The sequence below is a fragment of the Falco rusticolus genome, chromosome 17 (assembly GCF_015220075.1).
Source record: "Falco rusticolus isolate bFalRus1 chromosome 17, bFalRus1.pri, whole genome shotgun sequence".
In the NCBI taxonomy this organism is placed as follows: Eukaryota; Metazoa; Chordata; class Aves; order Falconiformes; family Falconidae; genus Falco; species Falco rusticolus.
Window position 1 is genome coordinate 5,386,130 of NC_051203.1, and position 15,527 is coordinate 5,401,656.

The window sequence follows — 15,527 nt, forward strand, 5'->3', positions numbered from 1 at the left end:
TTCCTCTATGGATGCTTAACCTAATAAAAGCTGAACGTGGGCCAGTAATTGCCTTAGGTTTTGTCTCTCCTTTTGTGTCCGCCTAGAGTTTTGAGTCTTTTTTTTAACACTGCTCTGCTAACGCTCGGATTGCCTGTCAAAGCAGCAGCCCTGCACACGGCTGCTCATCCTGGGCAGGCACACAGGCGCCTTTATTTTTAATTTGCCTTTGTTGGCGTTCAAATGTGTTTAATCTGGGCAACTAAACATGTTTTGAAGATTTTCTTCTCTGCCGGCGTTGCGGGCGGCTCTCTGGGGGCTCTGCTCAGGAAAGGGCCCGCACCCCTCGGGCCGGGGCCTCTCCTCGGGCCGGGGCCGCCCCGCACGCCCCGACCCCTCCGCCGCGCAGGCAAACCCAGCCTCAAGCCAACGGCTGCGGAAGAGGCGGCGGCCCCACCGCCGCCACCCCGCCCTTCCCGAGGGGCAGAGCGGCCCCGCCATGGCGACCGCGGCGGAGGGAAGGGGCGGGCCGCGCCTGCGCCCCAGCCCCGCGCTGCGTCTGCGCTGTGGCCCGAGCGAGGGGCGCGGAGCGGGCGCTCCCGCTGGGGCCGTCGCGGTCATGGCGCCGCCACGCCGCCCGGGCCTGCTGCTGGTGCTGGTGCTGCCGTGGCTCGGTGGAACGCGGGCTCAGGGTGAGGAGCGGGCGCTGGCTCCCCCCCGGCCCGCCGTGGCGGGGGAACGGCCGGTGCGGGGCGTGAGATGAAGGGCTGGTGGGGCACGCCGAGCTCCCGCGGCCTCCCGGCCCGGAGCGAGAAGAGGGCTCGGGCCCCGGGGGTGCTGAGGAGGCCCCGGGGGTGCTGAGGGGGCCCCGGGCCTGCTCGGCGAGGCGGTGGGGAGGGAGAGGGAAATGGCTTTCGGCGGTGCGGAACCAGCGAGCTCTCCGGGCGGCTGCCCTGCAGTTTTGGGGCGAAAAGGTGAGAGAAAGGTGGTGTCGCAGGAACAGGCGTCCTGGCTTCCTTGCTGGTTCCGACCCCGAGGTCGAAATTTCTTCCGTAGTGAAGAAAACGTCTGGTAAATCTCTACCGATTTGTAATGCACACAATAACGTAAATGGGTGGGGAAGGGGGATAATTGGCAGCGTGAAGGAGGTGATGGGCTCTGTCGTGTGAAGCCTTGCACAGGCTGGGTGGATCTGATGTTTGGATTGCAAGGTCTTGAATGTGTTGTTTTGAGTCCTCTAGCATGAAGGAGTCTTAAGTCTTCAGCACAAAGTGCCCCTCAGAACGTCCCTGGGTCTGTGGCTCAGTGTTGGATCACAGGATCCCAGACTGGTCAGGGTTGGAATGCACCTCTGGAGATCACTGGTCCTACCCCCTGCTAAAGCAGGGCCTCCCAGAGCAGGTTGTGTAGCTGGTTTTAAACCCCGCTGGGGGATCTGCCTGCCTTAGGAAAGGGAATCAACCCGCCAGTGCGGCTGACTGGGTTTTCCTGCAGGGAGCTCCATAGGCGTTTCACTGCGGGTGGGCATACGGGGAACGAATCATGTGTGTAACTCCAGGAGTAAGGCAAACAAAATATGAACTGGAAGGAAATGTGTTGTCTAGGTAGAATGCTGAAGGAGAACTTGAGGAAACAGATGGTTAAGTAACCTGTATGAGTGTGGAGTTGGACATTGGATACAATTAAAATATAAGTTATATATTTAATTAGATTTCAATTTTTTAAGTTAAGAATGTCACCTCGTTGGTATACTGATGAGTCCTTAAAACCTACTGAATTACCCTGGCTTCTCTGCCGCTAGGCCTGGTTGTATCTCGTCGTATCTCTTCTTGTTGAAAACATTGTGGATTGCTTTTTCTTTCCTCTTACTCTGACAGACACCTGTGCGCCTCCAGATCGGCTGCCATATGCTGAGCTCCAGGAGCCTTTCAACACAATGAAGAGCTTCACTGTTGGAACCAAGGTGTCTTACACTTGCCGGCCAGGGTATATAGGAATCCCCAGAAAATCACCAACTCGTACATGTGGTGAAGACTTACAGTGGTCACCCATAGAGCAGTTCTGTACAGGTAATGTGTACATGAGCTCTTTCGCTTTTTCTCTTTGAAATTTTACAGTTTTAGTTGTTTTCCAAGTGAGAATTAGTATTCTGTAGTATCTAAACAAAGCTTGAAAAATGCTACTGATGGTAAGAGCAGTATATACCAAAGACTTAGTCTTTGTATATAACTGCAAAGATGCGGATTTTTTCTTTTTTTTTTCTCCCCCACCTACCCCCCCCCCCCCCCCCCCCCCCAGAGAGAAAGTGTCAGCATCCAGGAGATTTAGAACATGGTTTTATTAATGTGACGGATCTTACATTTGGATCAAAAGCTACTTTTTCTTGCGAAGGAGGGTAAGTATTTTGATGAAGTTAATAAATCCTTTTTTTTTGTGTGTGTGTGTGTGTGTGTGTTTAGACCAGATTTGAACCAAATGCAAATTTTCTTATGTGGGTTCCATTCCAGTTCCGACTTGAAATGTCTCCTGAATTCCACCTGGAGCAAATGAAATGGCAGCTAAATTTGATTTGGTTCCTGGGTTCTGCTTGCTGTTTGCATCAACCAAGGCTTAAGCTTTTTAGTGAGATTCTGCAGAGCGAAAACTAGAGTATTACCTCTAATGACTTCTTTTAATGCTCCTGTGATGGAGGGAATAAATATATGTATTAATCACACTTCAGTACTGTATTGAATAATGACCCTCTTGGCTGTGTGTCAAAAGCTATAAACAAAGTTTGTAGGTGTTGGAGAAATGAGAGACTTCTTAAGTTTCACCTCTTTGAAAATTTTTACCTGTCTAGATTCCGATTACGTGGAACTGATGAGATTTCCTGTGTGATTAAGGATAATGGTGTTGACTGGAATAGAGATCTTCCTTTCTGTGAAAGTAAGTAAATTACTACCGTGTGTAAGGTTGTGTTCAGATGGTGCTAGTTCATTTGAAAACAGCTATGCCATAAACCTTCCAGTACAGGAAATGGTTATTTATTTGAACTACTTGGGATGTGCCTGAGGAATGACCCCTGAAAAATACCTGTTATTGTGCTAATTAGCTCATATTAGTTAAAGTCAACCTTCTTCTTGAAACTGGACTCCCTATAATAAATGACCATCCCTAACTCTCATCTGTAACTGTAGCTTGTCTTAGAAATAGCTATGTGTTGGATTTTAAATGAAATTACTTGAAAATCAAGGCTCGCTATTTCTGAGGTGAACAAGGTAACGGCACAATTCTGTTGACTAATTTGTGTGATTTATTTCTAGGAATTCCTTGTGAACCACCTCCAAGCATAGCCAATGGGCGTTACACTGAAGCAGCTGGCTATGCTTATCAAACATCAGTAACCTATACATGTGATGATGTCCCAAAAGGCACAGATCCCTTCTCACTGATTGGACCAAATACTATTTTCTGCACATACAATGCACAGTCAAATGGAGTTTGGAGTGGACCACCTCCACAGTGTAAAGGTTGTTGGGATTTTTAATATACTTCATTATAGCCTATGTGACTCCAAAACTTCAGTATCTGTTCCTTTTTTGGAAGGCAGAGGGGGGAGTGGACTTTCCTGTAGAAAAGAAACACCATCCTCTGGTACTACATTTGATGTAGTTCCAGTGGTGATAACTGCATTGTGGGGATTAATTGATTGATTATGACACAGAATATGACTTAAATATAGGTTAAAACTTTAGATGTATGACTGCTGTTGGAAGTGACAAGGACAAAGTGAAGGAACTGAGAGACCATAAAGCCTGGGTAGCTGAAGAAAAATTGTGTAAAGAGCAAGAACGTGAGAAGTAGATTACAAATAGTAAGAAAGTAAGGAAGAACTCTTTTTCTGAACACAGCTATGCAAGCACAGAAAGAAAAGCAAAGCCCAGCAAGCATAAAGCCTTGCTTTGCAGACATAGGGAGGAATGGCAGATGCTTGCATGTCGTCATTTGAACCCTCATCAGTGTCACTTTGTTTTCTTAAATTCTGCCGCTGCACAGGAGTATTGTCTTTTGGAAGTGGAGAGTGATTATATCATTGTTACTATAATTTCTTATTTGACTGTGTACCATTACAACTCAATAGCTTAAACCAAGGACTTTCTCCACATTTAAGAGAATAACCTTTTTTACAAAGCCCCTCCATACAATTTGAGGAATTAGATAAGGAGACTTAGGAGCAGTAAAAGGATGCTGTGTCTGTTGCAAAGATACTGTTAACAAATGTCTCAAAGCTGTTTTTCTTTTACCTGTTTCAGTGGTCAAATGTGAGAACCCAAGAGTTGCAAATGGCAAAAAAAAATCTGGATTTGGACCTTCCTATAGCTATGGGGACTCAGTTATGTTTGAGTGTGATCCAGGCTATTTCATGATCGGAGAGGAGATAATTACCTGTGAAGAAAATAGCACCTGGTCTCCTCCACAACCAACTTGTGAGAAAAGTAAGTCTTTACATAAGAATCCAACATTTTTATATGTTGAGAATGTGGTAAGTCTGTTTTAGCTAAAACTTAAGATCATAACACTGTAGTTGCAAATCAGAAGCTAAGGAAGTTGACATGGAGCCTCCTCTGTGGGCAGCCGTTTCAGGTGTTTGAGTGACTTAACTCGCTCTCATCCAGAACCTCTTTGGAGTTAAGTTACAGGCATACGTATAGAAGTTATGGCGCGGACGTGCTGTGGTAACGCTGCATGATAATAGCACCATGGTCTTTGTTCTAGTGATTTCATGTGTAAATAGAGGAGAAAATATGTGTTTCTGAATTCTGATAGAACTAGGAGTATGCCCAATGAGGAAACCCACAGCATCCTTCTAGAGTAATCAAAATCATTATGTGTCTGTGTTCTCTTATGCAGCTCTTCACACCATACAAGGTGCCTGGAAAGTAGGAGCTGTAGTAGGTTGTTAGATCTTGACCAGGCAAATTACTAAGTCTGGACTAATTTGCAAGGCTGGGGACATTGCAGGCATTGTTCTGTAACCTTTCTTCTTCCTCTTTGTGCCAGAGGGAGAAGGAATGTTGTTGCAGAGTAGTGAAAAAACTTTTTACATGCATACTCTAATGATGAGTTCCCTGGAATGAGAAGCGCTTCTGCAAAGCGTATGTTTGGGTGTTCCATAATGACTGAGTTTGATAAGGCATCTGGAAATGATTCTAGAGCTTACATGAACCAACAAATACGAATTCCTTAGCTACATATCATAAGATCATACTACTTTAGGGAATACCTGCAGTGATGTTTCTTTTAAAATCATCTAAAGGAAGCATTTATACTTAAAACTGTGGTAAAGTTAAACTATTCAAATGTGCTGATCTGTATTTCTCATACAAAGGCAATGTGTATTGTGGAATGAGTTATGAATTAGGAAATATTTAAAGTTTATTATCACTAAACTTACATTTGAATTCATGCATTAGTTACTCGAAGTATGTGTGATGCCCCAAAGATCACGCATGGAGCAGTGGTCCCAGCGAAGTCTGTATATGAAAGAGGAGAGTCTGTTCGCATAAAGTGCGGTGCTGACTGTGCTTTTCCCGATGGCACTGAAGAGATGACAGTAACTTGTCAAGGCCAGAATACGTGGAGTTCTTCACAAAACTGCATGTGTGAGTAAAACTCATAATTGGTAAAATCAAGGGCAGAGTGACAAGTTCCAAATGTCTTAGTCACATGCAGACGCTGAAAGTCAGAGGTCTGTCAGCAGGGCACCGACAGGTTATGTTAGTAGGGTTATGAGTGTCGTGGCGTAGAGTTTCAGCAACTCATGGAAGTGTTCAGCAAAGCTGGCATACTTGCTTGGTCTTTTGTTTTGTTTATGGAAATTGATAAAGTTCAAAAGCCAGTGTGAAGAGTCTGCTCTGGGAGTGTTTTCTGAAGATTTTTCCTTTGATGATGGCAGACTTTATTGTTGCCTCGCTTTGCACCATGTGATCACTTGTTGTGATACAGGGGTGTTCATTACAGCTGTTTGTCCTAACAAAGTGGAGACTTGTATTTCTGTTAACGTGTCTGAAACTTCTGCTGATGGACATGCATCTGCAGCCTGTAGGAAGCAGGAAGCCTTTGTCTTCAAGATTGACTGAGCTTGATATTTATGCAAATGTGGGGACTTTTTGATGGTGACTTCTTGAATCTGTTTCACGTACCAGCTCTGTTCTTGGACTTTATTTCTTTTTCTTTATTCTTTTTCTTTATTCTTTTTCCTCCCTCTCTTTCCAGGTGGGCCTAAAAGTTCTGGTGTCACTCCAGACATTGCTTATGGTAGAGTAATTGATGGACAAAAACCTTCGTATTCTGTTGGGGATGTTATTACGATTGAATGTTATGCAGGCTACACGTTACACGGTGAAGCTCGTATTGAGTATAATGGAGAAAACCAATGGATTCCTGGAGTGCCAACTTGCCAGTTAAGTAAGTATGAACTGCAAGAACTTCCACTAGAATGAAAATACATGTGACAGGAGCTTTACTTGGGGATGTTCTTTCATATTCAGGAGAAATAATCTAATGCAAACTTCCTTCTTTATTTTGATATAAGAAAAATAGGTTTTGATAAAATCCATTTAAAAATAGGAATACTTTAAGTTAAACAAATGTTATGATATAAACTGGAATGCTGCAATGGCAGAAGTGCTTGATTTGTTTGAAATAGCTTTGTGAATATCTTTACAATGTTTGAATAAGAAGCACATGTGTTCCTCTTATGATACTGATTCACTCTGTTTTAGGTGCATATATTGTGGCCATCATCTGTGGTAAGTATCTTACAAAACCTGAACAAGATACAATATGGGTTGTTTGTTTTTTACGTGGAATTGATATTCTGGTCATCACCTGTGACTGCAGTAATATATCACAGTTTTGGAGTCTTGGGTTTTTTTAAAAATGCTTGTCTACTTCTAAAGCTGCATAGTTCAAGAAAAGATTATTTAGCAATTATAGATTAATTTAACGTAAAATGTGTATTTTTGCATGTATGTGAAGCATTGGATTTCAAAGGCAGTCTTCCACAACTTAGTTACGTAAACTCTACAGAGCTTGGGTTTACTGGAAGCATGAATAAATAACTGTGTCAGTGAACAAAAGTCCCATCTTCTGTCCTTCCATTTGTTACTCAGTTGTGTAAGCCTACCACTTCCTTAAAAACTTGTGAAAAGTAACGTTAGGGTGTTGAGATACCTGTTTTGATGTTACTGAGCTGGTGGGGTTTCGCCATCTTGATGGGTCACTGTTCTTGGGCTGAACTGTCTTGAAGAGTCTTGAGTAAATACATATTTGTGAAATAAGCCTTTTTTTTTTTAAGGGCTTTTTGGCAGGGGGGAGGAAGGGTTGTATAGGATTGTGGGTGAAGACAGTGCTATTTCTGCTAGAAAAAATTGAGGCTTTTTTTGTGAGCTAGAGATGATCTTTATCACTCTAAGGCTTTCTTTAATTCTTTCTAAAGTGATTGTGGCAATTGTGGTGTTCCTGGCAGCCTTCTGGGTCTATAAGAAATTCTTTTCACAAAATGGGTGAGTAAGCCTACTTTTTTATTATTATTATTGCAAATTGCTATATGACTAAGCAAAAGCGGTGCTAACATGTATGTAAATTTCTTGAGCTTTATCTGCCCTTTCTTTTTCAAATGCCTGATGAGTGTGTGTGAGCTTATCCCAGCAGCTGATGGGAAGCTAAAGTGCCTAACAATGTACTTGACTTTGGTTTTGTATCTGCTATTTAGATAAACTAATTACCACTTGCACTAATGTCAGGGAAGGAAAACCCCTGTTCTTAAGCTTGTATTTGGCATAGGTAACACTTGCTGAGCAAAGTATTGTTTGCATCTGATCTAAAACATGTCAGTTTAGCTCTTAAAACCAGTGGTAGTATTGGCTTGTGTGGGCTGGTGGTATTTTATTGCTTGGATACCCTCTGGCATCACTAGATCTCACAGGCTTTAGGAGCTGGAGTGGTTTACATGAATTGGAAACCTTGGAGGTGGACGAAACAGCTTCCTCTCTTCTCCTTAAGATGTACCGATGGTAGTGGAGCATAACTGGGGAACTGCTGTGTTTTGGCCCAGAAGCACCTTGAATAAAATAATATGGGTTTAGTTACAAGGAAAATGTGGGGGAAAAAAAGGTGTGGCCCAGACTGGTGCTCCTGTGCTGTTTAAAAAAGCACGTAGTCAGCTTTGCTACTAGAATGTTTAATGTGTGGATCTACTTCAGGTTTTTTCCTCCTTCAGCAGCAATGATTGGTGTCCCTCTGTTAAAGACTTGCAGTACCAACTGTAAAATACTAGATGTATAAGTGCTAGTGCTCTTCTGTTTTTAATGAGACATGCAGGGCCTTTTGAACTTTTATCTTGAAAATAACTGATTGTATGTATGTTTTTTCATGGAGGCTTGACAGGAGACTTAAATGCCTCTGTGCGTTGCTTCTTACAGTAATGTCTTGTTTTACCTTCTTGAAAAAAGCCCGTTTTGTTGGAGAAATAGTTTGTAACACAAAATACTGAAAATTCAGAGCCAGTTATGTGGTACATACGGAATGTTATGATAGGCATGTCAACTAACTGAATTCCAGCAGATTTTGTTAAAAGATATCTAGGGTACGTGAAGGAAAGAAAAGGGTGCTTTAAATGAAGTAGATTGGAGGAAATATTCCTGCAGTTCATATTTGTGATGAAGTACATGCAGTATTACTTGGGAGAAGCTAGCTTATGTCCAGTTAGGTTCTAGCCTTAGTGTCTTCCACATACAGTACAGTATCATTACAAGGGCTGGAGCGGCCCTGTAAGCAGAGTGGCTGTGTACCTGTGTGTTGCTGAGCAATTTTAATGCTTTTGTGCAATTGCTTTTCATCCATGATTTGGATAAGCTGCAACCTGGATGGCCAAGTAAGTGTACATGGGAGTTACGGTATTAGGGTAGCACTTTCTGCCTTCCTCTGTGGAGGGATTTCTCAGGATGTAGAAAGGAGGAGGGATCTAAATCAACATCATCAAAATTCAAAGAATGTTATATTCCTCAAAATTTTACAGCATGAAACATCTTACTGTGCCCAATGCTTTCCTTTAAGCTTCTTCACTGTGACCGTCTATCTGACTGTTAAACCTCTTTCTTATCTGAAAACCCTTACCTAATCTCCTTTTAAGGCCTAGATCTTCCTGTTTAGTTTTCTGGGTTCTTGATGTAGCTGAGCCTTTGTAACAACTGTTGTGCTTCCAGTACCTCATACCTGCTGGGTTGTTGTCTTCAAATTACAACAAAAATCTTTGCTTGCCCTCTCCTCCTTGTGTGTTTAATCTGCCAGTTTTATAGGACATTCAATTAGACCTTTTTCCCCTTCTGCTGTTCAGCTCGTATACAGTTGATGAGAATTGCAAGGAAACATGTATTTTAAAAACTAATGTACCAGCTGAGATGGAAGAAACCGCACAAATGAATTAATTGAATCTTAAAAAGGTATACACTTTCCACTTAATTTGGACTTTTGCAATGAAACTTAAGTGTCGTCTTTTTTTTTTATGGTTTACCTAGAATTTCAGAAGTGTGGAATCTAGCTGTGAACCTGTTTCCTATAGGAAAGACTATAATAACTGTTCATTCATTTGGGGTGAATAGGGTATATTACATAAAGAATTATCATTCAGTATTGTAAATGATAGCTTCCAGTGATTGCATATCACGTATCTTTCTTTCGGGTTGTCTTTAAAGAATGAGTGTCCTATTTTTCTGTAAGATAGAAACTATACACACGCTCAGCAGAATGTTTGCACCTGTTTCAGTAATGTGAAATGGATTCCAGTGGTGTGTTACTTTTGTTAGTTAATAATACAATTCCCTATAATTAGAAGACCGTTGGAGCTGGAAACCAGCTTTGCTGCATTACACGGACACTAGAATTTGTAAAGGTAGTGTGCATCCCTTCAGAGAAAACCAGATTACATGGCTCTCACAATTACTGGTTCATCTAGGTTTTCAGCTTTCTAGAAATAAATAAAGGTGCAAACAAGGTCTGTTTTTTTTTTAAAAAAACTTTTTTATGAAAAGGTGATTTCTTTTTCAAATTCAGAGTTCTGTAGCCCTAAAAAGGGTAAAAATGTAGTTGCTTGTTTAGAACTGATGTCCTCTCCTATATTGTAAACTAGTGCTTAGTCCAGCAGTCAGATGCATTCGATGATGGTTACGATTGCTCCTGCACTTGTGTAGGGTCAAATTAGCTCTTTCAAAAACCTGACTCTTCAAGCTGTGTTAAACAGAACAGATTTAAGACAGGACAGCTTACTTTGATTGTTCCTTGTTAGTATTTTGTTGTTACTTCTTAACAGTGAAGAGTTTGCACTACAGATACTTTTGTGAACTAGTATTTTCATTTGTGTTGCTTTTCCCTGTTGCACAAATTCTGAGAAGGTTATGGTCGAAATGTTATGTCTCTTATTCTAACTTAATGCAAGGGTCTTTTCAAATGGCTTGATTTTATTTAAAGAATGAGTGATTTTTCATTATTTTTCATAAGTTTTAGATGGTATATGTGAAAATTAAGCTTGGAGTTTCTTCCAAAATAATGCACGGATTAAGGAATATCATCTTTGTCTCTGACATAAGGTGTTTCTAATTGAGATAGGATTAGTTTTCTGGGTTAGTTTGGTTTATTTTTGGAGAGAGAAAAAAGGAATCAAGACATAGAATAGAATTGTTAACTCCCATTTTACCTTCTGCACATGATGATGGTAAGAGAAATTCATGGTCTGGTATGCGTACACACTGTTAACCCCAGAGTTTTTCTTATGGTATCTAGGACACTCCTTAGAGTAATAGTGCAGAGTTTTGGTATGGTTTTTTTGTGGTTGGTTGGGTTTTTTTGGGTTTTTTTTGGTTTTTTTCCTGTAAAGCAAAAGGAGTTTTTCAAGAACTTGAAAACATATATATGGATGTAATTATGAATTCTAATCCTCATATGTTTAAATATTGTAAATCTGCTCTTAGCAAACTAAAAAAATCAAAATTCTCACTAATATTCAGCTTCTGGTTATAAAATATGTACTAAACATACTGTATTTAAAATGAATTATAAGGGATGCTACTGATGTCGTCTGGAAGGTAGTTAGGAATCCTGTAACTGTTCTGTCTGTTTTCAGTGTTTGATAGTATGCAGGCATGGTCTGTTCAGCACTTGAAGAACATTTGATCCAAATGGATCATTTCTACTCTGTGGGTCATTCTTAACAGTCTAGTGGATGAAATGAAGCAAGTGTCTCCTCAGTCTAGCAGTTGCTTAGTAAAAAGAGGGCAAATAACAATTTAGTTTCATGACTACCTGTTGATTTAATGATAAAACTAAGGATGTGCTTTCAGAATAAATGTAAAAACTATTTAAATGTAAAATCTCTGATTTTACTTGTTTTTTTGTTTGTAGGAAACGTGACAGCACTCCATGTACTGCCGAATATAAGATCTGTAAAGCATGAAATGACCTTTTTTTTGGGGTGGGAGGGAATTTTGCAGTTGAATATACCTATCAGAAATGGAAAATGATTGCACTTGCATTGAGTTTCTGTAGATTAATATCTTGTGCTGTGTCTTATACTACTGATTAGTAGGGTAAGAATAATATATATCTGCTTTTTTTTACGGGCCACTTGTCTTTTCTGTGTATGTGAAATGGTTTTAAAGTCACATACCTATAGCATGCAAGAGTGTCTGTGTCGGCGGGAGTACTGGACTTATCACTGTCATAGTACCAGCTGCTGCCGCCTGCTGCCTTCAGTGCTACTTCTTTCCTTACAGAAGACTATCCAGTGTTAGTTTTGCTCACTAAAATCCAAATGTGCTTCTCAGTCATTTTGGTGGTTCTGGTGGTATAAATTATTCTTTTGTCTCTTGTATTCTGGAATGTTTTATTATTAATTTCCTTAAGAGATTGGTGCCACTTAAGGCTATGTCTTTTTGAAACGACCACAGTTTAGATCTTTTATATACTACCTCTTTGTTTGCCAAAGTTGGTTTCTGTATATCTAATGAATTAAAGTGTGCCTTTAAATCAGAGTTTTTTAGCTTTTCTGTTGCCTTTAAGAAGGAAAAAAGCCATATATATTTCTGGCTCTGTGATATAGTCCCAGAAGGACTACAGTGGATTTGTGGGAATGGAAGACTGAAGGTTTCTATAGCGAAGGTATCCCCTGTCTTTGAATTTGTTGGCCTATTGACAGAAGGAAAAAACAGTGGTAGCCATCTCCTTTCAGGAGCACAGTGTAAGTTCCTTAGGATACTTGATTTTTATTGAGCCTTGATGTCAGTTTTGGACATAATTTGTTGCTTTTCAGGATAAGGAAAGGGTGCTGTGTGGATCTAGCTTCGCTTTTTCACTTGAAATGTATATTCCACATAGAGCATTTAATATTTCTGTATACAGACTATGATGCTAAATCTAGCTCTGTAATGCTAGATTTAGCATCAGGTAGCTGTTGAGAAACAGAAGCCTTTCCCTGTCAGACTCCCTTCCCTTTTCACGTTAAGGGAAGACCAAACCAGCTTAGTTGCGGGACTGGATATGCTGGCCGTTGCAGTAGATGTATCACTCTTGAGGTAGCTGCTTGCTTCAGGAAGTGTTCTAGTCAGGACTGAACTCCAGGAGCTCCCATCACTGCGTTTGCCATGAGTGGAGACTCAGATGTGCATTGATTGCTGTTACTTTAAATGCATACTCGTTACTTCTAATTCCTTATTAAAACCAAAAGCTTAATTAGGGCGGGTTTTGGCTTGCTGAATCTCTGAGTTTGCTGTCAACATACAGGCAGCTTGTAAGAACTAGTTTTCTCAGAAAAAACAAATTGCCTCACTTCAGATGGCTGAGGCAGCATTTAAACTATTCCTGCTTGTCTGTGGATGGTTGGCACTGCTCTCCCCTGGCGTGATCAGATTGTTTGAGTAACATAGAACTGTTATAGGGCTTTTTGGGACAATCCCAGCGGTTGTATTGTTACAGTGCATAATAGTGTCTCGTTATGAAAAAGGGGTTTTGGCTATGCAGAATGACTTGCTGTTCATTGCCTAGCCGATACCTAGTTTGATAACTGTTTGTAAACACTGTGATACTATCCTGAATTGAGCGTGTTGGTCATTAGCTAGTTTGATTATGTATGGCATCTTCAATGTTTTAAAATATGCTGAAACGCACTTACTGCTGAAGTGAAATAACTGTAAAAACTGGCTTTATTTTTACATTTTTTTTCCCGGATGTAAAGACCAGTGATGACTTGTAATATTACAAATAAAAATGTTAAATTATTTAGTAGTAAGTGTTTGTCTTTCATTCGTCATGTGGTAAGCAGCTCTTTTCCCATTATTCTTAAGATGATTCTTCACGTCCCAAACTTGCATTAGGTGGCAACTGTTGAGATTGAAGTTTGCAGTTTGTGCACAGACTTACTTAATGGTAGTGTAGAGAATGTGTTTTGGTGTTCTTTTGGAATTGCAGAGAACTTCCCAGACCCTCCAAAATTTTAGTGTTCACTCCTGAAGAACTTGGTAAAAACTTGATGGAGGAGAGGCAGATTGTCATGTGGCTGTTCTGATATAACACGAAGTCAAGAGCAAAGCTCAGAGAGTTCTGGCGTTTTTGTCCAGTGTGTGACAGATGTAACCCTTAGGGAGCATAGCCTAGGTGTTTCTAAGTAACATGTTAAGTAGAATGTGATTATTTTTAATTGTATGAGATTCAACTCAAAATGTACTTAATTTTCTTTGCAAAGAAATGTGTGGTGTCACCTGCCTTATAGAATGAAGCCTTTCAGAGGGTGGAATAGAAAAATAACTAATATGCTTGCTTTTTTTTTTTTTTTTAATTTGCAGTTGTGATACTCTGAATTGGTGTGGACTGCAAATGATGACAGTATGTAGACTACACAGATTTACAGTCTGTGAAGTTTGGGGATCAGCATTGATGGGAATAGGCAGCAATTTGCCTTAAATGCTACAAATCAGTTTGTCCTAATTGTCATGAATTCTGCACCATTTTTCTAAAGCTCAGTCCCACATGAATTATTTCATTTTAGAATCTGGAACTGATAATTAAGAGTCACGAACACATGAACTTTGTGCTAGGAAAAAGGCTGCATGTAATAAAAAGTTGTTGTTGCCATCTACTGGTAAAAGTGATGTCCTCACAGAGGGAGTAACAGCTTAGATGTGGCATTACCTAGTTTAATGTTACGTTAAGTAGTGTGAAGTGTCAGTGGTTGGTAGCTTCTCCGTGTGTTATGCTTAAAATCAGTGTAAATGCTTGCTTCTGAGGACGGTTCGTATGGGATGGTGGAAATGGAGCTGGGGGCTGAAATGAAGAGACTTGCAGCAATTCGATAAGTTCCAGCAGGGAAGCATGTGATCTGTCTACCTGAGACAGAGCCCAATACCAAGCAGCACACATTTTTATTTAAAAAGAAAAAAATATCTGAGTCAATAACAGGTTAAGGCAAACAAATAGCACATGGAATAGAACTGGTCAGAAGGTTAGGTGGCTGTGCTCTCACACATGGGCCCTGGCTTGCTTGAGTTGAAGAATCTTAGTTACGTGTTTGAAGAGATGCTTCACTTTCTCTTTAAGCATCCCTCCTAGTTGAACGTGATGCTGACTGTCCTCCTTTTGTGCAGGATGTTCGGCCTGTAGGTGTAACTGCAGGTCAGAGAACAGAAAAGCATACCATACGTGTCTGTGAAGCAAGATCGTGCTTTTGAAGGTGTTTATTTATAAGGACTTTGGGGAGCGGGGGAATGAAGTTTTCCATTACTGTTGCTTTTCCCCCTACATCATAACCGATTTCAAATGGTGCTAGACAAAAACTGAGACTCTGAACACCAAGAGAAATCGGTCAGCCTGTGTAAGAGACATTTTCCTGGCTCAGAGAAGAATCCTCTCGTAGATGACAGCTATGCATTCTTTAAAGACGACTATTCAGTGATCTGATCAAATGCTTCATCCGCACAGCGATCGTCTTTTCTGTGTATAATAACGTTTGACAATAGTGAGGTCAAGCAAAAAAATAGTTTAGCTTCATTTTAGTGGCTTGGATGCAAGGGTATAGAAGTCTACCGAAATACCACTAGAAGTTACCAACAATCAACTTAAAAAATAATTCTAGAAAAAGGAGTGAATTCTGTGTGTACCAGTGTGACATCATCATGATTGTTGAAGGCACTTTTGTGTTTAACTGCTGAGATCGAATTGTTGGAGGGAAATTCTGTGTTTGCAGAGCAAGTCTCTGGGAGCTATGGAATGATAATTCTATGGTGATAGAGTCCCCAAGCACAGAGTGGACATTTGCTCTAAGTTAGGAAATTAAACATTAGGGGCCTAGTGACTGTATAATGTATAGTGTACTGTGCCTGATGCAAGAAGTGCTATGTTGGTTTTCATGCAACTTTTGGATCACTTTACTCTGGACAACTTTAACTCATATCCATTGTTTATTAAGTAGAAATACATTTGAAGGAAGCTGTTCCTGTTGTGGCCCTAGCTTGAGAGGG

The 15,527-nt window shown here is 40.7% G+C and overlaps 1 protein-coding gene across 2 annotated transcripts; it reads left to right on the top strand.

The window, feature by feature from the left end:
- The first annotated feature begins 531 nt into the window (after window positions 1–531).
- Window positions 532–13,296, top strand: CD46 (CD46 molecule). Of its 2 annotated transcripts, XM_037410745.1 has the most exons (12): window positions 532–671; window positions 1,857–2,048; window positions 2,278–2,374; window positions 2,822–2,907; window positions 3,285–3,491; window positions 4,275–4,457; window positions 5,436–5,624; window positions 6,238–6,429; window positions 6,747–6,773; window positions 7,463–7,529; window positions 9,362–9,467; window positions 11,422–13,296. In XM_037410745.1, exons 1-11 carry the CDS (start codon window positions 599–601, stop codon window positions 9,450–9,452), a joined length of 1,404 nt encoding a protein of 467 aa, XP_037266642.1. In that variant the 5' UTR covers window positions 532–598; the 3' UTR covers window positions 9,453–9,467; window positions 11,422–13,296. The 2 variants fall into 2 exon arrangements, with proteins under 2 accessions (XP_037266642.1, XP_037266643.1); XM_037410746.1 differs by lacking the exon at window positions 9,362–9,467.
- The last annotated feature ends 2,231 nt before the right edge of the window (window positions 13,297–15,527 follow it).